This window comes from Pelodiscus sinensis, chromosome 22 (genome assembly GCF_049634645.1).
Source record: "Pelodiscus sinensis isolate JC-2024 chromosome 22, ASM4963464v1, whole genome shotgun sequence".
Lineage (NCBI taxonomy): Eukaryota > Metazoa > Chordata > Testudines > Trionychidae > Pelodiscus > Pelodiscus sinensis.
Window position 1 is genome coordinate 14219442 of NC_134732.1, and position 25402 is coordinate 14244843.

The following is a 25402-nucleotide window of genomic DNA, read 5'->3' on the forward strand; positions in this document are numbered from 1 at the left end:
TGCATAATAGTACTGAGTAGTAGTTTTAGCAGAGCTATTGCAGTTGGGGAGGAAGAATTCCTGAGGAGCCATTGCTATTGGTCTCACTTTCCTGAGAGGCAAAGTTCATCCAAACTATTTCACAAATTAAATGTGTGTGTGGAAACATACCTGCCAGTCTGAAATTTGTTCTCTAGTTGCAAGTCATCTGTCCTAAGTCTGAGGTCTGGGAGCAGGGATAATGGATTAGGCTTGTAGATCTTTGCTGACTTGATGTAGATTGATGCATCATTTTAGAGGATTGGCTTGCTAAAATGCACTGTTAGGGTTTGTACCTTGCCTGCTAGTGATCGGAATAGCCCCAAAAGTGGGCATGTCCTGTCGCCAATTAGCATATTTTTTTGAGAATTGGGTGTTTGTCTATAGTTATTTCTCTCTTTAAATTCCAGTGGCACGTCCTGCACAAAATGTGCCTGCAGCTTCTAATGTTCTGAAGACAGCCAGGATCACCCCTCCTGCAGCGAAATCGAGCTCCATTCAGGTTAGGAGAACTTGAGTAGATTGTACAGAAACTGAGAAATTTCACTGACCTGTGATGTACATTTAGTCTTGGACTGATTTTAGTACTGTTAGGTCAAGGGACCACTGAACTAAAATCTTAAGTCATAAACTGCCAAAATTAAAATAATATTCTATGTAATTTTGGGAAGCTGGAACTCTGACATGGGTTTGGAATCTGAGGTAATAGAGCTAAAGCTAATACTTTGTGCTGGATGGCAATGTAGAATCACAGCTTTCTATCCGCAGAGAGATGTAATTCTTTGGGGTATATCTACACTGCATGGCTATTTCGGGATGCCAGAGCTATCCCGAAATAGCTACGCTGCATCTACAGTAAGGCCGTTACATAAGAACGGTTGTACTGGATCAGACCAAAGGTCCATCTAGCCCAGTATCCTGTCTGCCGACAGTGGCCAGCACCAGGTGCCCCAGAGAGGGTGGACCGAAGACAATGATCAAGTGATTTGTCCCCTGCCATCCCTCTCCAGCCTCTGATAAACAGAGGCCAGGGACACCAATTCTATCCCCTGGCGAATAGCCTTTTATGGACCTAACCTCCATGAAATTATCTAGCTTCTCTTTAAACTCTATTGTAGTCCTAGCCTTCACAGCCTCCTCTGGCTAGAAGTTCCACAGGTTGACTACACGCTGTAGTGTTAAGGACCGTGTAATTGACTAACCAAATAGTTGATGCATTTTTGCATTGACTATTCAGTTAGTTGACAGGGCGGCGCTGCCTCTTTGAAATGCTGTGGGGAGCCCAGTGCCGGGCTCCTCGCAGCATTTCAAAGTGGCAGCGCCGCTTGGAGCTCGGGATCAGTTGGGGACTTCTCAGCAGATCCCGGGTTCCATGCTGCACTGTCCCTTTGAAAAGCAGCCTATGGCATTCAAAGTGGCAGTGCTGCACAAGGCAGCTAACCCCAGACTTCATGCGGCGCTGCCGCTTTGAAATACTTGCCTCTTTTCTCCCCCTCTCTCCTTACTTCCTCAATCTGATAAAGGCAGCAAGGGGGGAAAGCAACTTGTCCTTAACATCCCTAGTCTACACAAGGGATGTTCGAAATAATGGGTGCGCTATTTTGCCGTCCCAGTAAACCTTGCTGCACGAGGGATAAGGGATGGCTCAAAATAGTGCATTATTTCGATATTTGGCAGCTGTTTAGTGGCACAGCGTGTAGTCTGGATGTTCCGCGGTCAACAAGGGAAGAACTTGTCTACCGCCCCATTATGCCTCGTGGAATGAGGTTTACCAGGGCGGTCGACGAGGGCTTCCCTTGTCAACCGCGGAGCATCCAGACTACCGCGCTGTGCTGCCAAACAGCTGGTCGGCACAGCGCGGCAGCCATTTTGATGTAAATGAAGCTGCAATTATTTAAATCGCCGCTTCATTTCCCTTTTTCGAGTACACTAATCTACATGGGTCCGTCGATGGAGCCATGTAGTTTAGACGTACCCCTTAGGTATACATTTGTGCTTGTTCCAAAGGATGGCTTATGTTTCTAAAATGACTTTATATGCAAATTTTTCTAGTAGCAGGCATTTGTTGGTAATGAAGATTTTCATTTTGATAAGTTTATATTCTCAACACTTGGCTTTCTAGGGCAAGTCAGCATTGTCCAGTGCTGGGTTAGAGAAACAAGTGCATCAGTGGAAGGATTCAGACCCTGTCATAGCAGGAATCAGAGAGGAGGTGAGATTTTTCAAGGATATTTATCTTCAAACTTCTTAAAAAAATCACTGTACAGACATGAGGTCACAAGTCACTCTCCTTATTCCATTAGTGTTCTTCAGTTCTTAGTTGCCTTGGGAGATGTTTCAGAGTATATCTTAATCTCTCTTTTTTTTTTTAAACACTCTCGCCCATGTTTGGCTGCTTAAACTATTAGCATATATTAATATGTTTAACCAGCCCCAGTGTCATTTGTTCCAGAAATAGTCATGTCACAGTCTTCAGGATTTAGAGAGCCAAGCTAAACTATACACTAGAAAAAGGTTTGGGTTTATATAATTACATATTCACACACTCAAATCCCTATTGTTTGGTGGAAAACAAGCAACATGGATGGACTTTCTTTCTCATCTGGCTCTCTAGATTGCCCATTTCCAAAAGGAGATGGAAGAGCTCAAAGCCCGAACCTCCAACGCCTGTTTCCAAGTTGGCACTGCCGAGGAGATGAAGAAACTGCGGACCGAGTCTGATGACCTTCACACCTTTGTCTTAGAGATTAAAGAGACAACAGAGGTAAGTAATGCAGAGGAGCTTTTCTCAAACATTTACACATCGGTTGAGACTTTCATGGCTAGCATTTGGGGATGTAAATGGGTAACCAGTTAACCAACGCCTGGTTGAAGTAGCCCAGCCAGGCCCACCACACAGTACCACAGACTGGGGTAGCTTTAACCCAGCCTGGCTGGAGCAGGCTTACGGTGCAGCAGGTCAGTCCTGCCAGGCCTGGCTTGGGCAGGGAGGCTGCTCCAGAGACGACATGTCGCGATGGGTCATTTAAACTGCTTTATACTGGTTAACGTTTTAAACAGGATTTTACAACACTACTTTAATTAACCTGTTGAGCACTGAACAGTGTAGATGAGCCATCTGGATGTGCCGCTTCAGTGTGCCTGGGCATATCCAGTTGTTCCTGAAAGTAAACTTTTTCTGAAGCCCATGTATGGACTTCAAATGGATATAAACTGGCTAGTAGGAAGTTTAGACTTGAGATTAGACCAAGGTTTCTAACCATTAAAGGAGTGAAGTTCTGGAACGGCCTTCCAAGGGAAGTAGTGGGGGTAAAAGATCTATCTGGTTTCAAGATTAAACTAGATGGGTTTATGAAGGGGATGGTTTGATGAGATAACATGATCTTGGTAACTAATTGATCATTCATTATCAGTGGGAAATAGGTCAATGGAGGGATGATAGGAGTTACTATAGAGAACTTTCTGGGTGTCTGACTGGTGAGTCTTGCCCACATGCTCAGAGTTTAGCTGATCGCCATATTTGGGGTCGGGAAGGAATTTTCCTCCAGGGTAGATTGGCAGAGACCCTGGAGGTTTTTCACCTTCCTCTGTAGCATGGGGCACAGATCACAGCTGGAGGATTATCTGCATCTTGTGGTCTTCAAAGTATTTGAAGGCTTCAATATCTGAGATATAGGTGAGAGGATTATTCTAGGAGGTGTGGGTGAGATTCTGTGGCCTGTACTGTGCAGGGGGTCAGACTAGATGATCATAATGGTCCCTTCTGACCTTAAAGTCTGTGAGTCTATGAGTATGCATTGATATCAATGACTCTCTCAGAGTCTTTTGTTGAAATCTGTCTTGTCTCTTCATCTGTACACAGTCCCTTCATGGAGATATCAGCATTCTGAAGACAAGCCTGCTGGAGGGCTTTGCTGGGGTGGAAGATGCTAGAGAACAGAATGAGAGAAATCATAACTTGGGATATTTACATCTGTTGTACAAGAAACCATTGGACCCCAAAAGTGAAGCGCAGCTTCAGGTATAAAGCCATGCTCACTAATTTGCAACTGTGCTTTTAAAATAAAATACAACAATTGAGGCTTGAATATAAGGTGCCCAGAAGCTGTGCCCTGCCTCATTCACGTTGCTTTAGCGCAGTACAACAACCGTAAGACTTAAGTATCTTTCTGAGATCTCACAGTACTTTGCTGACATGACACCGCTAAAACTGCTCTGTGGTAGTTAATGTCCCCATTTTAGATGTGGGAAATCAGAGACATACGAAAGTGAAGATCAGAGTCAATGGTAGAAAAGGTAGCAAATAGCGCTCCTGACTCCCAGTACCCTACTTTAACAAATAATGTTTGCTTAAGTGATTTTTTTTTTTTTTTGGCAAGTGCCAGGTAATTTTTTTAGCACTTCATAAAATCATCTTTTCAGAATTATTTTTGTCTTTAGCAAATGCTTTTGCAGAGCAATTTGATGATTTATAATGACTTACAGAACTGTGGTTAATTTCACGGATGGCAGAGCATAAAACTAAATGGTGTTCTAAATGCCTGATTGCAATGGAACATTCCCCAAAATACTCAAAAGACTTCGAAAGAGATGAAAGAAACCAGGATAAAGTACTTCTTTCCTCAAGCAATGTTGAAAGGTGCTGTGATAGATAGGGCAAATTACAACAGTGCCTTTGGGAGCTTTTACTGTATTATTTATGTATCGTTGTAGGTCAGGGATTGTGTGTTCTGCCATTGGGAATGGTGAGCACAGACATCCAGCAACCAATAACAGTGCGGTGGAGGGGGCAAAGAGAGTAGCACCTCTAGAAAGACCACCATTGGAGAGGCTAGCATATAGTGATTTAAACGGGATCCTCCAGAGGCTAACAGACAAAGAAAAGACAGCCTGATTGGGTTTAAATTGATTGAGGGCCTACTTTCTGATCCATCAGATAAACAGAACCTTCTTTACGGAGGGGATCTCAGCCTTTCCTGGGAAGGGCTGGAAGGATTGTGCCTATGGGGGACCCATAAGATTGATAAGTTTATTCTCTCATAAACTTCCTAGCATGCATGTAGAAACTTTTCAGTAATTCTTTCTGTGACGTTTTCATTGTAAGAATAATTATGCTTGCTTAGAAAGAGCTATGTGACTAACCTGTTCATAGCCTTTGGAGAGAGTAAAGTGCCAATGCAGGCCTGTATTGGCAGTCTGGCTTGATAGGGAACTTGGTGAACAGAGAGGTGTGCAGCCTGAAAAAACCTAGTTGAGAGGGTGAATGACGCATATCTATGCACAAGAGAGGTGATGGCTTGCAGCCAGTTACCTAAGAGTGGGTGACCTGGCTTGGGCATGGAGGGGAATACAAGTACAGTTCCCCTGAACTATGTCGTGTACACCATGGAAAGTAAAATGCCCTATAATTTGTGATACTTACCTAGTTCTTGGTTCCCTGCTGGACAGAACATGCTCATCTCAGGAAGTCTGACTAAGTAGTTGAGAGTAGTACCTTTTGTGTTATAGTAATAATTTACAGATGGGGTTTTGCTACTAAACATTAATGGTATGACAGTTAATATCACATCAGAGTGCACCACTTTGCATGCAGTTTCAGATTTCTATTACAGGGAAAATATCTCCCTTCTTAATTGACAGTATTGCATGTTTGTATGTAGTCCTTCTATAGAGAAACATATTTTGTTTATGTTCATTCCTGACATAGGGCCTGTTGGAATCCCATTCAGGATCAAAGAAAGTATAGGTTCTATACATACATTTATTTATATATTGCTGCAGTGAAAAGAATAGCATTTCTACATCAGATTTTACTAAAATTCCCCTGGGGTGCTGTAGATTCTTTCATAGTCCAGTTTGCCTTGTGTTTTTTTTTCCATTTTGCAATGGAACTTGCATGACTTTAAAGGGTGACAACATGGTTTTAAGAGGGAACTGCACAGACCTTGGGAAAAAAAACACGGGGAAAGATGGCAGAAGGGGAGAGAAGTGGGAAGATTGAGACAGAAGTAAGGACGGAGGATTTTCAGCTATACTTACTGAAAGAGAGTAGTTGCTTCGGCCTCCCATCTTCTTGATACTTTTTGGCTGTGAAACGTAGCCAGTAGGGATATAAAAATCCCGTTTAATTGGTTAACTGTTTAACCAGTCAACTGATTAAAGGAAGAGCATGTCGGGCAGAGGCTCCAGCCCAGGGGGAGTTACTCTAGTCCCCCACCAGTTAACCTTAACTGGTATGCCCTCACCCCTTAAGGGGTGAGGCTTACTGGTTAACCCGTTTAAACCTGTTAACCAGTGCCATTTCCCCCATCTGTGTGCAGAATGTTAGCATAAGAATAGCCAATTGACTTACTTCTTACAAGAGCTTTTAACTAGGTTTCTTTGATGTGTGAACCAATCAACTCACTCCCCTGAGAGCAGTTGCTTACATGAGTGTTCATAGTTACTGGACAGAGGAATTATGCTTTTCAGTGTGTAATCCTGGGTCAGCAGCAGAACTGGACTCATTCATGTTGGCCTGGTCTGATAGAGTCTTGTATGATATCTTAAAACCATTTTACAATGGACTCCAGTCACACAGATAGATTTTTGGCAACCCACCTTGTTTTGTATTTATATATACATGAAATCCGTAAAACTAAACTTCCCATTGCATACACCTCCATCATCCAGAGGCCGAGTTCTATGAGGCTTTTTCATGCTGTGGCATGAGACACAGAATGAAGGGAGGACAGAGGGATGTTTTTTACGTTTTGTGCACTGGACTGGGACTAAAGATGTCTGGGTTCTGTTGCCAGATACATTAATAAACTGGCCTTGGGTAAGTCACTTTAAAGATCAAGCACTGAGGCATAGGGGTACTATCTTCAGTTTAGTACTTTCTTACCTCACACAAGTGTCGGGAGGAGAGATTTTTAAGTGCTTGGGAAGTGCTCAGATCCTTTAGTAATGGGAAAGAAGGGAAACACGAATAGTTAGATAACATAACTTTAAGTTTTTGACTACCTTTTACCTTAAGAAACTTCAGCGAAGTAAACCAGGGGCAAGCACATCATCAGTAGGAAATGGCTCTGGAAGAATAAAGTTTAATACTTGATATTTGTAACACACTTCATGTAAGTATCCTGTATACTTCACATTGATAGGGGGAAGTATTATCCCTATTTTAGAGAGGGGAACTGAGGTACAGAAGTTGACTTGCTCAAGGGCAGGCAGTAAGCTAGTAATAGATTTAATAGAAAAACAGAATTCCACTGTATTCCAGAGTTCCACCATTCTGATTAAAATTTACTAAATGTGTATATGTAGGAGTGTCCTACATGACTTATTTTGGTTATTTACAGGGTCTTTAGTTTGTTGCGTTGGATCTGAGATTCCCAGAGAAAACTGAATGACTTTATTTTTTTTCTCTTTGGTAGGAAATTAGACGCTTACACCAGTATGTGAAGTTTGCTGTTCAGGATGTGAATGATGTTCTAGATTTGGAGTGGGACCGGCATCTGGAACAGAAAAAAAAACAAAAGTGAGTGAGTGAATTTGGAACAGAAAATTGTCTGTGTCTGAGGAATATACTAATAAATTAGGTCTTAAATAAACAAAAGGCATTTTATGTGTACCACTTTAAAACTTTTCAAAGAGTTTGTGAACAATGTTTGATGAAGCCATTTTTACTTGGATTTAAAGTCAGGTTGCAGCCTATTTAACTGTGGCTAACTTTGCTGTGTTTTCTCTACCTGGTGTAAATTCCACTTTCCAAAATACCTGTAAAATAGGCTGTGTGTGCACTACACAAATCCAGTAGATACTGTTAATGAAGCCCTTTTGTTGAACAAGTATTAAATGAATAAACATGCAGTGTAGTACAAAGAGAAACGTATAACTGGCCTGTGCTGCCTTGGTATTCAAACCAAAATGTGGTTTGGGGGCTGAAGTTGACTTAAGTCACTAGATGAAATTGGTTTTCTGTATATGCATGCACATGCACTTGCCGATCGGTTATCTTATGTGTCTAATGGTCTTCTTGTCTCTCCCTGTTTTCTATTCTGTTGTTTCCAGGCGCCTGATTGTTCCTGAGCGCGAAACTTTGTTTAACACTCTTGCTAATAATCGTGAAATAATTAATCAGCAGAGGAAGAGGCTGAATCACCTGGTGGACAGCCTGCAGCAGCTCCGCTTATATAATCAGACCTCTCAGTGGAGTATGCCCAGTGACACGTCTTCTCTTAGCAGTGCTCAAAAGTATGTATAATAATTGGAGGTTGCAGCAGGAAGTGTATTAAGTCTCTTCCCAATAGTAAAGTATTAAGCTGCATGTTCAAGACCAACTTAAATCATGCTTTGTAGATACCATAACTGAGCGTAGAGATGTTGAGAAGATGAGGAGAACCCTCAGAAATGGGCATTGGCTATAAATATGCCAATTCTGTAACACAGATGCTCCTCCGACAGACTAAAAAATGAATTCAGTTGTATTTTGTGACATTTTGTTTTAATATATCCATGTGTCTGAATGAAAGATGGGCTTTCACAATAACGAAAACGTGAAAATGTAGCCTCAAAAGTGATCTAGCACTGTCATGTCTAATGAAGACTACAGTAGAATTTTAATTTGGGATAAGAGGGAATATGGGACCATTTGATCTTTCCATAAGAAACTTATGGTCTTGGTGCATGCATTTAAATAGTGCGGCATCTAAAGAGGTTGTTTTGGCATTCAGTAGTGATTGTTGTAAAGCAGTGTCACTGAGGCATATGCAGCTAGACAATCCTGTGACCTTTAGCCCTCTCAGCTGAGTTGGCAGCAAGCTGTGGTGTTCCCACATAAGCCTGTGGTTCCTTTTCATTCCCGTACAGTTGTTTATGTGGGGCAATGAGATGGCTGTTCTTGCAGTACCTGTTTTTGCTTCACTACTGTGTCTTGTTTCAGCTTTGACAGTGACCTTGAGAGTCTGCGCAATGCCTTGGTGAAAACTACCTTGGAATCGTATGCCAAACCTCTGCCAAAAGCACCTGGTAGCTATTGTTCTGTTTTCTCCTCCCCCTCTCCCCCGTGCACATTCTAAAAATTACTTGTCACTGAATCTCCATGGTGTCTGTAGATTAGAGATTTTTTTTTCCATTTTGCAGCTAAGTTGTCCCCAGTGAAACAGGCACAGCTGAGGAATTTCCTAGCCAAGAGGAAGACTCCACCTGTAAGATCCACTGCTCCAGGTAAACTCTTGCTATATTAGAAATCTGAAACATGCAAGTCTTTCCACAAAGCTTGTTGTCCTGCCTTATGCATAGAAGGAAACATTCTTTCTTTAGCCCCTTGTATTCATCACTTCCCCCAAATAATTGGCTTCTGTTGAACTAGTTTTAGATAGATGCTTCCTTTCCTGGCTCAGACTGGACTACTGAGCATCCCTTTTGGTGGTCTGTCCTCAAAGTTGATCACCTTATTTTCAGTAAATTGTGGTGTTTGCTAATCTGGTAAGAAAAGGAACCAAAATACCAAATGGAGGCAAAGTTGGAAGGAATCCCTAATTCTTAACTGTTGTCTCCAAACTAGTGTCGGTTATTTCTGTGTAATGCATCTACACTGTGAAAATATCCAGAAGGCTTATAGAAGACCTTCCATAAAAATGCGGAGTAAAACTAATTGTGAACCATGATTACTCAAAACAGCTAATATTCAGAGGTTATTTAAGCTTAACTAAATTCTGTATATCTCTATAGCTGAGTGGTGGGTTATTTCTAGCACCTAGGAGCCCCAAACAGGACCAGAAATTCATTGTGCTAGGTGCTGTACAAATATAAACCAAGAGGTGGCCTTGCCCCAGTGATCTTACACTCTTAAGTCACGGGAGGGGCATCATATGTGCAATCCCCACCTCTTCCCCCCCCATACACACTACAGCTTTTGTTCATGAAAGAGATTAATTAAGATGAGTACGTAGTCTCTCTCCTAATCACAGTGAGCCTTCTGGTTTGAAATCAAGGTTCAGAATCGTTTTAAAATAAGGCACTTTAAAAAACAAATGCCTCTTTTCTTGGTGTTATCTAATTTAATCAATGTATGTGACACTCATTTTAGACTCAAACACCAGTAGCTCATGTTCTGAAGTGGTTATTATTCAGTGTAAATCTTGCAGATTATAAATGACAAAGAATCATTTCCTTACTATAACAGCAGAGAGCAATTTGTCATTAATATCTTGAGATGGAGGCAGTCAAAGAGATGCAGGAAACAGTGATCTGAGAGCAAGTTCCTGCGACGTTGCCAGCTCTCACTGGACCTACAGTACTAAGAACCATAAATATTGTACTTCACTGTTATTATCAGATTAATCAAGAAGATAACAATGTAGCTTGTGAGACTGATACAGATATGACTCACAAATAACTGTTTTAGGACAAAAAGCTTCAGGGGGTAGCCGGGTTAGTCTGTACAGGATAAACTTAAAAAATAAGAAATAGTGTGGTAGCACTATGATAGTTTCTACATGAGACTTGGAGGAGTGGCTTGAGATTGAAGCTCATAATCATGTGATTAACAAGAAACCTTTATACTAGAGCGCTCTTTAACTCCCCCCACCCTGTATCACTGATTCATGTGGGAATATTGCTGGTGGTTCCCCTTCATCCAGGGAGTGAGGGGAAAGTGTACAGTTTGCTCCATTTCGCAATCTGACAGGAGAGCGCAAGGGGCAGATGAACTTGGATATGCCCCAGCCGGGTGATATGCACCCTTCCTCCTGCTGTGACTGCTAGAGTTGCAAAAACCATGGCGAGAAGCTGCTGCAATGAGAGGCCTGGAGTAGTCATCTCTCCCCTGGGCAGCCTGTACACTGAAGCCCTCATCCCCAGCCCCACCCCAGAGCAATGATTTAAATGGAAAAAAAAAAGTTGTTTTTAAGGACCTGAGCAACGCCAGGTAAATCTTCTGGTATCATAATATTTTGGGGATTGTTGGCGCACAGGCTCCTTAGAGAAGAACCCCAATGGTTCTGTATGCCTTGAAGCTTATTGGTGGCTCATATTTGACCTTGTGAGCTAACAGCATTTATGGGACTCTGATGTCTTTGTAGAATCATAGAATACTAGAACTGGAAGGGACCTCGAGAGGTCATCAAGTCCAGGCCCTTGCCCTCCCAGCAGGACCAAGCACCTACCCTCACAGATCCCTATCCAACCTGCTCTTAAATATCTCCAGTGATGGAGATTCCACAACCTCCCTAGGCAATTTATTCCAGTGTTTAACCACCCTGACAGTTAGGAAGTTTTTCCTAATGTCCAACCTAAACCTCCCTTGCTGCAATTTAAAGTTATTGCTTTTTGTTCAATCACCAGAGGTCAAGGAGAACAATTTTTCTCCCTCCTCTTTGTAACACCCTTTTAGTTACATGAAAACTACTATCATGTCCCCTCTCAGTATGCTTTTTTCTAAACTAAACAAACCCAGTTCTTTCCATCTTCCCTCACAGCTTATGTTTTCTAGACCTTTAATCATTTTTTGTTGCTCTTCTCCAATTTCTCCATATTTGGATGCACTACAACTGAGGCCTAATCAACACACAGTAGAGCGGAAGAATTACATCTTGGCTACGTCTAGTCTGGCATGATTTTCTGCAAATGCTTTTAACAGAAAAGTTTTCCGTTAAAAGCATTTGCGGAAAAGAACATCTAGATTGGCATGGACACTTTTCCACAAAAGCACTTTTTGCGGAAAAGCGTCCGTGCCAATCTAGACGCTTTTTTGCGCAAAACAAATCTGAGCTGTCTACACTGGCCCTTTTGCCCAAACGGGAGCAGCATAGTATTTCCACAAGAAGCACTGATTTCAGACAGTAGGAAGTCAGTGTTCTTGTGGAAATTCAAGCGGCCAGTGTAGGTAGCTGGCAAGTTTTTCCGTAAAAGCAGCTGCTTGCTGACAACACTCCTGTTAATACAACCCAGAATCATGTTTGCTTTTTTTGCAACAATATCACACTGTTGACACATATTTAGCTTGTGGTCCACTATGACTCCTAAATCCTTTTCTGCCATACTCCTTCCTAGACCATTGCTTCCCATTCTGTATGTGTGAAACTGGTTGTTCCTTCCTAAGTGGAGTACTTTGCATTTGTCCTTATTAAACTTCATCCTATTTACCTCAGACCTTTTCTCCAGTTTGTCCAGATCATTTTGAAAGCACTTGCAGCCCCTCCCAGCTTGCTATCAAGAAGTGTGTCTTCAGGCTCCCTCTTCTTTATTTTAGATGATTTTGTCCCCTCTCCCTTCCCCCCCAGTTTTGCTTCTAAGCTCAAAAAACGTTCATTGACAAATGTCTACACAGTAATGAGTATAGGACTATAGCACTTTAGAGACTAACACATATATACAGGGCTTGACAAATAATGTAATCTGCTTGCCCGTGGCGAGTAGATTACAGCCCGGAAGAGCTGACGCCAAGCGATCTGCGCATGCGCAGAACCGCGTGGCTGGCGAGTGGGGCTTGCTGCCACTTGGCGAGCCTGCATATATATATTTATATATAGTATCATGAGCTTTCATGGGCACAACCCACTTCTTCTTTTATAAGAATATAACAAAGCAACCCTTAATAAAAAATATAACAAGGCAACATGCAATCTCCTGATCCTTATTTTTAATTTGAAAGGATCAGGAGATTGTATGTTGCCTTAATATAGCTCCTGGCCGTATAGCATGTGGTGTCGGAGTTGAGAAGTCAGCTTCTGCGCCATGAAATTGAAACCAGACAATTAAAAGGTTCTAAACAGGGTTCTTCCATCCTAATTGTTGAGGTTAAATAGCCCCCTCGATGGCTTTGGATGATAAAATAATGGGGCACTTTTACCATTACAGCTAGTCTCTCCCGATCAGCCTTCCTGTCTCTGAGGTATTATGAAGATTTGGATGAAGTCAGTTCAACATCCTCCAATTCCCAGTCACTGGAGAACGATGATTCACAGGTTGTAGAGCAGGAAGAAGAAGCTGCACCAGTGCAAGTCCCCCGGCATGCTCCTGTAGTCCGTACGCCCTCTGTTCAGCCTGGTCTAATGGCACAGTCTCCACCCTTTGGTAAACCTCATCTCCCGATGGGCACTTTAAGTGAGTAGATTTTGGAACTGCATTCCCCTTCTTGATGTATTTGTCTTAACTTCAAATCTAGATGAAATGATTTTGTACTGTCTTCACATTACCAAATCTCCAAGAGCAATTAACAGTACAGCATTATTGCCCTCTTGAACTCGGTTCACTAGTAAAAGCAAAAAAACAAAACCCAGATATTCTGTATTACCTTAGGACTCATCTAGACTTCAGGGAACGATCAAAAGAAGATATGCAAATTCCATGGGAATTTGCATATATTCTTCCAATTGCAGAAAGTGAAAGTAATTAAGATGCGGCTTTTGCAACTAAGGGAGTGGTTTGCCAAAAAAGCCACGTCTTAATTACTTGCACTTTCAAAAGCTTTGCTTTTGAAAGTGCGATCGGAAGAAGATATGCGAATTCCCATGGACTTTGTGTATCCTCTTTCGACTGTTCTGCGTAGTCTATATATGCCCTTAGGGTACGTCTACACTTGCACCGTAGTTCGAACTAGGGATGCAAATGTAGGCAACCGAAATTGCTACTAAAGCAGGGATTTAAATATCCCGTTCTTCATTGCATGATGATGCTGGCGCATTACTCCGCTCAACAGCTGTTTCGAAAGTGAAAGTGCGCATTGGTTTGAACCAAACCCCTTGGTTCGAACTAACATTACTCCTCATTTTTTGGAGAGAGTATTATGAGCTTTTGTGGGCAAAACCCACTTCCTCAGCTGAGCTGAGTGGAGCTCCACTCATATATATTTGTTAGTCTCTAAGGGTATGTCTACACTACCCCGCTAGTTCGAACTAGCGGGGTAATGTAGGCATACCGCACTTGCAAATGAAGCCCGGGATTTGAATTTCCCGGGCTTCATTTGCATAAGCGGGGAGCCGCCATTTTTAAAACCCCGCTGGTTCGAACCCCGTGCAGCGCGGCTACACGGGGCACGAACTAGGTAGTTCGAACTAGGCTTCCTAGTTCGAACTACCGTTACTCCTCGTGAAATGAGGAGTAACGGTAGTTCGAACTAGGAAGCCTAGTTCGAACTACCTAGTTCGTGCCCCGTGTAGCCGCGCTGCACGGGGTTCGAACCAGCGGGGTTTTAAAAATGGCGGCTCCCCGCTTATGCAAATGAAGCCCGGGAAATTCAAATCCCGGGCTTCATTTGCAAATGCGGTATGCCTACATTACCCTCCTAGTTCGAACTAGGAGGGTAGTGTAGACATACCCTAAGGTGCTACAGGACTCTTTTTTTTTTTTTTTTTGGTAAAGTTACAGACTAACACAGCTACCCCTTTGAGACTTTCAGGGCATTAATGTTGGAAGTAACATTGGAACTTGATTGTGCTTTTTGTATAGCTTGGGCCTTTTAGATTGAGACAGAGAAAATCAACTAAGATTTTTATCCGTTGGCTAGAGGACAGGAGGGAAAGTCAAAATGCCTGCCTTTGCCACTAATGTGTGACTTTGGGAAAGACTTCCTTGTGCCTCAGGCTGCCCAACAGTAAAAAGGAATGAACCTTTCTGAGCCATAAATATGAAATCTTACATGAGAGATGGGCCTGTGGCTCAGATGTGCTTATTACAGTCTCTGGTTCATAGCCTTCTGTGCCTGACTTCTGCTTTCAACTAGTGTAGTTAGGCTTAGTACTTGGCATCCCACCATCTGACATTAAGATGACTGTTTGTGTATGTTCAGTTTCTCTGCAAGCCCAAAAGAGTTGTGCGTACTTCAGTAGGGATCTGTAAGTGATCGAGCAAGATGTCAATAGAAGTGACCAGAAGCAGAGTCTGAGAAGCAGCCAAGAAATGTGTCCATGTTTTATGTGACAGCCTACATCTGGTAGCTGAGAAGGCTTTTTTTCTACAGATGACATTCTGATAAGGTTAACTAAGGAATTTCATGTATGAACTGGATTATGTATTTCCAAAGAGAGTAATATCAAGGTCATAACAATTTGACCCACCCTGCATGCTAAAAAGTATCAGTACATTCTAGTACGGGGTTTTTGAGTCTCCCTTGATCATGGGAATTCAATGAACTGTACTTTTTTTTTTTTTTTTTTTTTTTTTTAAAGTTCCTACCTCTTCAAGCAGAATCATTCCACAAGGGGCAGACAGCACAATGCTTGCAACAAAAACTGTGAAACATGGGGCTCCTGCTCCCACTGTCTCTGTCCCAGCACCGCAAGCAGCTGCTGCTGCAGCATTGAGAAGACAGATGGCTAGCCAGACTCCAGGTAAGGCTGAAGTTAACCAACTGAAGTCTGGACATTGGTACTTGTGTGGTGTTTTCTTTTATTTCTGTAGTAAGGGAATTTAGTAGACTTTTAATGATTTAGAGGGTAAGAAATCATTGACCTGGCATGAGCCAAGTCGGACATGTACAGGTTCTGTGTGTGATTCCCCAAAGAATGCTGCAGTGGTTTCTTCTCTCTTATTTAACTATCATGCCTGAAGAATTCTCATCCAAGACTACTTTAATCTATGCAGAAACACAGAAATTGACCTCTCTCTCTCTCAGATATTTTGTGTGTGTGTGTGTGTGTGTGTGTGTGTGTGTATACAATCTTGAAAAGCTACAATTATAATTATTTGATATCCATAAGCCCCTAAGAGTTACTAATATTTGACTATTGCATAATTAAAATAGTTCTTCACCATGTTAGTTATGTTTTAAATAGGGATGTAATAGTATAGTCAATGAACTGATAAGCAAAAGCTTATCTGTTAGTGCTATAGACTACAGGCATTTCCCTCTCCCCACCTCACTCCTGCCAGTAAATTTTTTAGCAGGCTAGCCAGCAGCTCTGCTCAATCCTGGTTTGTGCCGGGTTCGGGACTTACCCCTGTTGTGGCACTGCATCTAAAGTGTATTAGGAGGTGAGCGGGCAGGCAGCTCAGCTCTGTTCTGGCTTGTGCCGGATCTGGAGCCAGGGCAAGCAGCCCGGCTCTGTTCCGACTCGCACTGGGTCAGGGAGCTCAACTCCCCTTTGCCCCCCAGACGGGCTGCTGCCACCCTACACTGCTGCTTCTGTATCAGTGGGGTGAAAGGCAGCCAGTCCATGAGGGGGAGCTGGTATTTAAACTGGTGTCCCTCGCACACCAGCTCCCACCCGGCACCCCACACGAGAGTGGCAGGGGGCTCCTTGGGAGTGGAGTTGGAGCGCACTGGGTGCCAGCCCCACCCCCAGGGCCTATAGAATAGTCAAGTAACCAATAAGATTTAATGAGGTTAATTGACTATTCAATTAACCGATATTTAACATCCTAGTTTTAAAGCAGTTTAATACTAATGTTAAAGGAATATTGTGAGTAGGTTAATCCTTACATCTGGTTGTAAGGTTTTTAGAAGACCTTAATAGAAAAAACTTCATATATGGTGGAGGGGTTTTGGTTTGGATTTAGGCATCTCTTGTAATGCCCAGTCATTGCAGTAAATAATAAAATTCAGCTGCAGACAAAGAGGAAACTGACTAGTCTGTTTTCCTTGTCTAAGATGAATGGAACTGGAAAAGGTAGATGGACAGCGGGGGTACTTAAAAAGTGAACTAGGCATTTTAAATTCTTAGATTAATAACAAAAATATTAATAAGAGAAAGGTGAGGGAGATTTGTGTTAAGTATGATTTACGATGTACAAATTTCATGCAGCAAAATACAATACTTCCAAATATTACAAAATCGAGTAAAATAGATTGTATTACTTTTGATTACACCAATCTATTATAATTGAATTTGCTGTAAGTAATTCTGCAGTCATTAGAATATAAAATATCATAATTTTTATGACATTGCCTACGTTCCAATAAGTTCTGAATGTACACAAACACAGATCATGCACTTAGTGACCAAAATAGCAATCATGCACTCTCAATAGGTACTTCTGTACGTGCCCACAGTATTATTGTGGGACCCTAGTATAGACTTTTATTTTCTACTCACATATTTTTGAGGTGAGGGAGGGAAGAAGGGAAAGAGGAGATCATAATCGCAGTTCCAAGGATAAAATAACCAGACTTCTGAATTGTAAACAGGAGATTGGTCAAGTATTGATACCAATTATCATATACCTTCATTAATGTCTTCCTTGTGTATCTTTGTCTGCCTGTATATATCCTAGTTGTGGTATTGTAAGTCACAACTTGTCTAGTCAGCAGTAAATTACTCCAATCAAATTTAAGCCCTATCTGTGGTTTCTGTTGATTTGACTAGATCAGGTGTTCCATTGTAGCTAGCATATTGCAGATTCTATCCCTTACTCTTCTAGGTGTACACGTGTGGTGGTCTAGTTAAGAAGCTACTCCTCTGGATACTTTAATGAACCATGTGTAATAGAATATTTCAGCTAATGGGTGGGATTCCTCTCTGTTCACTCTTAAAGCCGTGAGCACCTCCTTGACTGAATCCAATCTAAAGAACGTCCCTCAGGTGGTGAACGTGCGTGAACTGAAGAACAGTGCCTCAGCCCCTGCTGTGTCTGCAGTAATCGGGTGAGTGAGTGATTTCCTTTTTCTGTGTTTTAATCTGTTCCATTAATTACCCCTGGCAATAAGGTTCATTTGCCAGGAGGGGGCGATACTACTGCTTTCTATATTCTAAATCTGTTGAAGCGGAAGTGATTTGGAGAGGAATGATCCATTGCCGTTTTAGTATATGATGATGGATAAAGATGATGGATACTGTCCTTCCCAGGTCATTCATGGGCAGGGCTCGACAAATCCACTTATCTACTCTCCTGTGGAGAGTAGATTTTAGCCAGTTGCCCTGTTCACCAGCCGTTCGCACATGCACAGTGTGGGTCTCGCACATGCGCAGGGCTGGCAAGTCGTTTTCACTGTGATTGTCGAGTCCTGTTCATGGGCATGCTACATGATTTGCCTAAACAAAGGAAATTTCCGTTCTGAGTTTGTCCCAATAATCTAGGCTAGTGGTTTAAGATTAAGTTAATTATTAGGGTGTATGTAAACACAAAATATATTGGTACATTCCCTTTCTGTTGTGGTTCTGGGTCCTATGGTTTCATTGCTAATGCAAACTCTGAATCGTATTGCCTCAAAGGTGGGTTTCAAACTTTGCTATAAAGTCCCCTGTCCCCATTCAGCAATATTTTTGCATGTATCCTCTACTTTTGAGTGAAGAAAGCATACCCATCTGCAACTAACTCTGGATCTGTGTGTTTGAGCTGTCCAGCTGCTCTCCTGTTTACTCCTTCTGCCATAGAAAACATCTGCTCTGTAGTTTACTTCTCCAGTCCCACGCCCCTTAGTTCCTGCCCTGCAGGATTAAATGTTTGCTCCAGTTTCTCTAGTAACTTGCATCACTAGAATTTCTGTGCTGTAGAAAGCCCTTGATATTTCAGGGATTAATATTAATTAGGGGTAGAGCTCCCAGAAATATGTCCAGATGCTAGGCTGTTTTGCTCCACAGAATCCCACGAACATGTGCTCACTGTTTAATTTATGATTTATCAAGCAGTTCTGACTTCCCTATGAGTTTAACTGAAACTGTTGGCCTTCCAATACTCCACAGCCAGCTGCCAATTCAAGTCGTTCCAGAGATTTTTCTTTTCTGACCAAGCCGTGTCACCAGCCACAAAACTAATTCTTTTCTGTCTTGGTAATGACTTTGAATCTTCATGTTTTGTTTTCTGTGCTGGTTTAAGCCCAGAGAAATAAATGATTTTTTTTTTTTAAGTGAGGGAGGAGAGATTTTTTACTGGAAAGTATTGGAGGACTCAGAGGGATAGCTGTTTTAGTCTGTGACTTTAAAAACACGTAGTCGTATGGCAACTAAGGATGCATCTACACAGCAAGGCTTAATTTGAAATAAGCTATGCAAATTGAGCTACGTCAATTGCATAGTTTATTTCAAATTTGGGAACATCTGCACAGCACTTATTTCGAAATAGAGCACTCTTCCTCTGACTTCCCTTACTTCTCATACAATGTGGGTTACAGGAGTCAGAGGAAGTCCTCCAGCTTGACAGTTTTTTCAACATTATTTTGAAATAACTGCCTGCTGTGTAGACACAGACTAAGTGATTGCGAAATAACATTGCTGTGTAGATGTACCCTTAGGGACTAACAAAAATACATATAGTATCAAGAGCTTTCATGGGTAAAACCATGAAACTGGAGTGGAAATAACAGGAACCCAGAATTTATAACAGAAAAAGAAGGATGTGGGGGGTGGAATAGAGGAGTTAGGGATTATGCTGCATTCCTACCATGGCTTAAAAAAAAAAAAAGTATTATAAAAGGAGATAATCTCACCATATGCTTCCAGTGTGAATCCTCTGGAATTGCAAATACTTTATCCCAGACAATGGTATGTGCTGGACATGCGCTTCTTGGAATTGTTTCAGCTTGCCATTTGGGATTACATGCATTTTGTATTCCTCTCTTTGATGGAGAAGGGAAAGCAGAATTCCTTTGAAATAATTTCAGAATACCTTAGGAAAAAGAATTTTGTAATGGTGAGCATCAGCTGTTGCTTACCTTGGAGAGGGCAACTCGGAGGATCTACTCTTGGAGAGGGTTCAGAAGTTGCTTCGTATTACGTTTTCCCTACAAGCAATTGCCTTCCTCTGAGGCAGTAGCTTCTTGAAGTGCTGTAAACTACCAACAGTGGTGCCCAGCACTCCTGCCAAAAGCCAAATTGGAATGAGCCTGTGGAATTGATCTATACATGATGTAAGTTTGTGGCATGTAAATTGGTTTAACTATATTTCTTGCTTCAGTGATCATCTCCCTCAGTGTTATGCAGTCGAGTTAAGAGTTCTGTATCCAAATTGAATCATTGATGCACATCTTGGATGAGCGTGAACTGGAACTCTTATCATATAACTATTTTAACTTCAAATAGTTTTAGATATGCAGAATGGATCTGTATCTCTAATTCATGGGGTGTCATACACTTTATAAAAGCTTCTGAAATATAAAAAGTCTTATTGTATAACTGACTTTCTAAGAATATACCCTCTAAAAAATCTACAAAGTAAAACCCATGCTAACTAATTAGATTGATCATTAAATAAAGAACATCCGTCTAGCAAAGTTGTCATCAGTTTTACTATTTCAGGCATCCTGTTTCTCTCTTGCCACCGCAGCACCTTCTCTGGGTTGTAGGGATGTAAAATCCCATTTAATCAGTTAACTGGTTAACCACTAAAAGAAGGGGGGAGACACTCTGGCGGGGCTGGAGCACCTCTGCCTGCTGTGTGGGCCCACCATGGGCGGGCGCTGTTCCAGTCAGACTGGAGCAAGCCTCACCAGGCTTGAGCAGTCCTCTGCCAATGGTAGATGAGGGTCTGCTCCAGTCCCCCTTAGTTATGGTAAGCATCACCCAATAATGATTTCTAGTCCTTATCAGGTGTTCTGTGGCTTTCTTGTGGCCTCAGTTCTTAGTATATAGTTGATCTCCCACCTTCAATTTAAAAAAAAAAAAAAAAAAAAAAAGCAATAACACCTCCACAGCTGGAACCAAGCTGACCTTTAAGGATTGAAAGAGCTGAAATTGCAAATTTTCTTCTCAGAAAGCTGACCCCTTCAGAACAATCCTGAAGCATTGTGGGGAATGTTGCCCCTATTTCTACCTGTTTTACCTGCTTTGTCTCTCATCTGGCACATTTTTATATACATTTTTATCTAGTTCCCCAACATTCACCAGACCTGGTGAGAATAGCTACATTGAGTGAGTAGAAATCATTTCATACTCATAAAACATCAGTGGCTTGCTATCTTCTCCCCTTTTGGAAAGAATTGTTTTGATAAATGTTGAAGTCTTGAATTGCGCTAAGTCATTACATGCAGACGATACACTTATTTTTCACCAATTTTAAAAGTAATTTCAGTTCTTACTGCAAAGAGTAAAGCACTGAAATGTCTCCAATAATATCCGGATGTAATTTGACAAAGGAACAGAAAAATTTATAAATTGAGTTGATCTCAGTACATAAATCCATGAAATTGGTTTGGAAAAGCTTCATAAATACAGAATGTAATAGCTGGCAAACCTAATCTGGCTTTTACTTCGAAGTATTACAACAGCATTCTTCTGCATGCTGACATTCTGTGCTGCTCCAGCAGAAGGCGCAAGGAGGCTGAATCAAGGAGTCTTTTTATCCTCTTAATTTATATATATATTATGACATGGGCTGCATCTTTATCATTAGGTTCTAGTCTGTCACCACAAAACTTCAAGATATAGTTTTGAGCAATAGTACGTAATATGTCTTCCGTATACTTGGTATGTACTATTGCATATCAAGTGCACAGAGTGCCTTCAGTGAATCAGCATTATGTAGTGGCTGGCTTTTGTTTGGCACCCTCTCACTGTGTTACTTGAGCAAGTTACTAACCTCCCTGCTTCAGTTTCCTTATCTGTGTAATGGGCACGATATTTTGTGAAGTCCTTTGAGACCCTCTGGAGATCTGTATATTTTTTTAAAGTGGACTTCCTGAAATCAGCAGATATCTTTAATTTTAAAAAAAATATTCACAGACCTTTAGCTTTATTTTTGTTTTTAAATTGAAAGCTCGTTAGTCTGCAGCTGTTTTTAACAAAGTTTAAACACACCTAGTAGGAGGAGAGTCTTAATACATTCAGTGACGTGAATTCACATGGTGAGCAGGAGCAAAGAATATGAAATATCCTGGTTAGTAGCAGTCGGAGAAGATTGGAGTGTTTAAGATGGAATGGATCTGGTCTATAATAGGACCTTTGTAATTTAGGAATCTTTCCTTTTCTGTGAGGATATGTGGTTGATTTGTAGCCAGTAGGAGGCAGAAGAAGCTAGAAGTGATATTTTATGGCTGTAGCCTAGTGTTTGAGTATGTTAGCTGTCCATGTAACCTGCTTTGCTGAAGAAAGTTAGTTTTCACTGAGGGAGTTTCATATATGCACTGGCTTTGGAAATTGTCACTTTTCTTGACCAGCAGATACCAGTTACTGAAAGTGACAAGGGAAAGTACATTCTCTCATGTTGCCTATCAGGACATTTCAGACTCATTTTTGCTGTATTTTGCAGCATGGTGATAAAAGTAAGATGAGGGTTTCCACTGCTGACTTGTGTGTGTGAGGTAATGTCTCCACTTTGGATTCTGCAGCCATAGGAACAAAAAAGTCTCCAGCAGTTGAGAACTCTATTTTATCAAACTCAGTTCTTTTTTTATAGTGGGTTTGAGTGCAGAAGGGCTCTTAAGAAGCTATTTCAGTCATGCCTGATCACCTCTTCGATCTCCTACCTGTTTGCTCTTTAGCCTTCTCCGCTGCTTTCCTTCTACATTTTTCCTGGAACATCCTCCTGTGTTAAATGTGAGCTCAGGGCTCAGCTTCGGTGCAGCATTCCTTACTTGAATTTTCATATGCAGTAGTATGGAGCGTACCAGTGTTGGGTACACCCCAGGCCCCCAGACACAAGCACTTGCCAGGAAATGCCACAGATCAGTTTAAAAGAGATCTGCTACCTGTACTAAGAGCCTCTTCGCTGCCTTCTCCAGCCAAGGGCTTTCCCCAGAAGCATCTTTCCCTGACAAGAGGCTCACAGCCCTGGCCGTAGTAGCAACATAAGATGCAAACCCATTGATAAGACATGTTTAATAGTCAATTAGGAAAACAAAACAAAAAAGCAGTTAAAGAATATTCCCAAACACTTATGGCTCCCTGCAGGAGACACAGCTCACAGTTTGAGAAGCACTGATCTAGATCAGAAACTCTACTGCCAGCAGAGCTGCTGCAACTGTTGATTTAGGAGTATAAGTCTAGGGGAGAAGGTCCAAAGAACCCTTTTCCTCCATATCCTTATAACATTCTGACATATCAGCTGGACACATTCATTCTTTAGCAAAACTCCAAAGATCAGTTTCTCTAGCCAAGTGACTGTCTTAATGTTCCAATGCCTTGATTTCTTGGAGAAAGGAATTGTATGTGTATTGTAACCCCATAAGCTAGAGTCATGCCGACAAGCATGTCCTGCTTTATTCCTCCAGCTTGCCTTGGGCATCAGTAGGCCTTGGCAGTCCCTGAACCTAATTCATTTTCTCTTGTAACATTGATAATTGTACATAGGAGAGAGCAGTGCTACATACTGCATACAGAACATTATTAGAGGGGAACCGATCCATGTGGTTCAGAAGTAGGAATACAGCTCTTCTGCACCTTCTGAAAACACTGGAATGAAATAATGGAGTTATCTCATCTTTCTGCTTAGCTCTGATTTGTATCTCTGGAGAGTCTTTATGCTCTTATTTCACCAGTCATTGCTCTTTAATATCCTGTCTGTTAAGAGAAGCGAGATCAAGGGGCTATAGCAAAGGCCTGTGCATTAGACTCCTGAGTTCTGTTCCCCATTCTGCCACAGATTTCTTGTGATCTTGGGCAAGTTGCATAACTGTCGTGCTTGTTTAGTCATCTGTGTAATGCTCACCTACTTCCAGAGGTATTGTTAGGCTTAATGTTCAAAAGTAGCTGCTTGGTTGGGGTGGGTTTTTTTTTCAGATCCTTGGATGAAAGAATGCTACGAGTGTTATGACTGTCAGTGGGTCTGAGGCTCAGTCCGGTCTCTTCCCATCTCCCCTGCACTCTGTACGTAATCTAGTTTGTGTGGAAATGCAATGAATGTGGAGCGGCATATTAGTCAAGTGAGCTTTAGATAGGGCAGACAGACTGATTGTGCAAGACCTTTCAAATGATCACCTATAGGAAGCTAGCCTGGCATTTCCACCTGCGCTCTTGCATATTGTTTCAACAGGCAAGTAAGTTCTTTTGCCATTATGCTCATTCTGACTATTGAAATGGCAGCCCCTTGTGCTCAAGGTGTGCAGAAGCTGTAGGAATCCTTTATCAAATCTTGCCTTCAGCTGTGGTACTGGCTTCTCCCCTTCATTATTGATGCTTGGTGCTGGATGTGCTGGAGCTGAAGGTAAAACATCTGTAGAGATGTCAGTCATGGTGCACCCTGCACTGGATGGTTAAAACTCCTTGCATAGCTTGTTCACATCAGTCCCGGAGTGCAGGGTGCCCTTTGTGAAGCTTCAGTAGCAGTCTGCTTATAATGTATCTGGTGGTGGTTCTGCTGAGTGGGTAGTTGTTTTGAGAGGGTGTGTGCACATTGATGATGTCACATCAGACAGAGACATTCAGTTCAGTATTAGAAATGCATGACATCACCTTAGCTTGAGATAAAAGGGCTTTGTTCCTTATGGCAGATGTGGTCTGAATCTTAGACTTGCTTATGCCCAAAGATTGAAGATGAGTATTTGGAATATAGGGCATTACCGTTACAGTGTAATGCACTGTGGGTAATTCTACAGACTGAGGGATCTGGCTGAAAAGTGTCCTGGCTGGTTAGGGGGTCTAAAATAGTTGTCTAGGGGCTGCCTGATTAATCTGAACGTTATGTTGCACAACCTCAGATGTTGGGTACATTGTGTGGCCTTTAAGCACTTGAAGACTGTGCATATGGTAGAACCAGAAATGCTGCTTGTGGTTAGTACAAACACTAAAGACTTGTTTTCTAGGCCATGGGAGCATGCAATCTCCTGAGGAGAGTTGGCGTTACCATCTTTAAAACTTTGGAATCTTAACCAAGCTTCTCCTACCTGGCTCCCGAATAAAAAGGCAAATGGCTTTGAGAAATTATTCTTCTATGTACATATCCAGTTCCCTTGGGTTACTAGGAAAATTCTGTGAGTTTTCCTTGTGACTCAGTGACTTAGATAAAGGTGTGGGAGTAGGAGTGATTTAGAAGTTACACCACTTTTGAGCCCCAGATTTGATTTCTACTTGGAGAGAAGGACTTCTGACTCTTGTTCTATCTTATATTGGAGAGAGATCAGTTGTTACAGAGCACCTGTCACTGTTTAGATGTATGCAAAAGTAGGTCATTATAAGGTTTCTTCCTTACTACTTCTAAAACCTATGGTATTGGACTAAATGGGCCACTAATGTAAGGAGCTCCTGTGACTTGATGGTAATTCCCATGTCATAATAATTAGAGCCATAATGTGACATGTAGTGGGAGCTAAGTTTCACCCTGTCAGCCGACGGTCAGGGCAGTGTGTGCGTGTGTGTTACACCCAAGTCTTCAACTGCTGAGATGCAAGGTCCCGTTGCAGCGGGCAGCCTAGGAGGCTGGAGGGCGCCCCGAAAAGAGTTTAACGTCCGTGACTTTACCGCTAGGACCGGTGTCCCGTCGCGGAGGGCAGCCAACAGGCTGACAGATGCCCCGAGTTTATAGGAAAAGCTTATTACATCTCAGATTTCAGCTGCTAGGATACAGGATCCCTTCGCAGCGGGCAGTCTAG

General features: G+C 41.9%; 1 protein-coding gene across 2 annotated transcripts in view; it reads left to right on the plus strand.

Annotated features, from left to right (window-relative positions):
• Positions 1-25402, plus strand: part of NUP214 (nucleoporin 214) — an 86688-nt gene that overhangs the window by 26366 nt on the left and 34920 nt on the right. For both annotated transcript variants that reach the window (XM_075905426.1, XM_075905427.1), the window contains exons 14-24: positions 429-520; positions 2141-2230; positions 2633-2782; positions 3881-4039; positions 7437-7540; positions 8074-8256; positions 8945-9030; positions 9145-9228; positions 12865-13110; positions 15174-15335; positions 17479-17587. In XM_075905426.1, the coding sequence (XP_075761541.1) occupies positions 429-520; positions 2141-2230; positions 2633-2782; positions 3881-4039; positions 7437-7540; positions 8074-8256; positions 8945-9030; positions 9145-9228; positions 12865-13110; positions 15174-15335; positions 17479-17587 (1465 nt within the window). The remainder of the gene's footprint in view (positions 1-428; positions 521-2140; positions 2231-2632; positions 2783-3880; positions 4040-7436; positions 7541-8073; positions 8257-8944; positions 9031-9144; positions 9229-12864; positions 13111-15173; positions 15336-17478; positions 17588-25402) is intronic.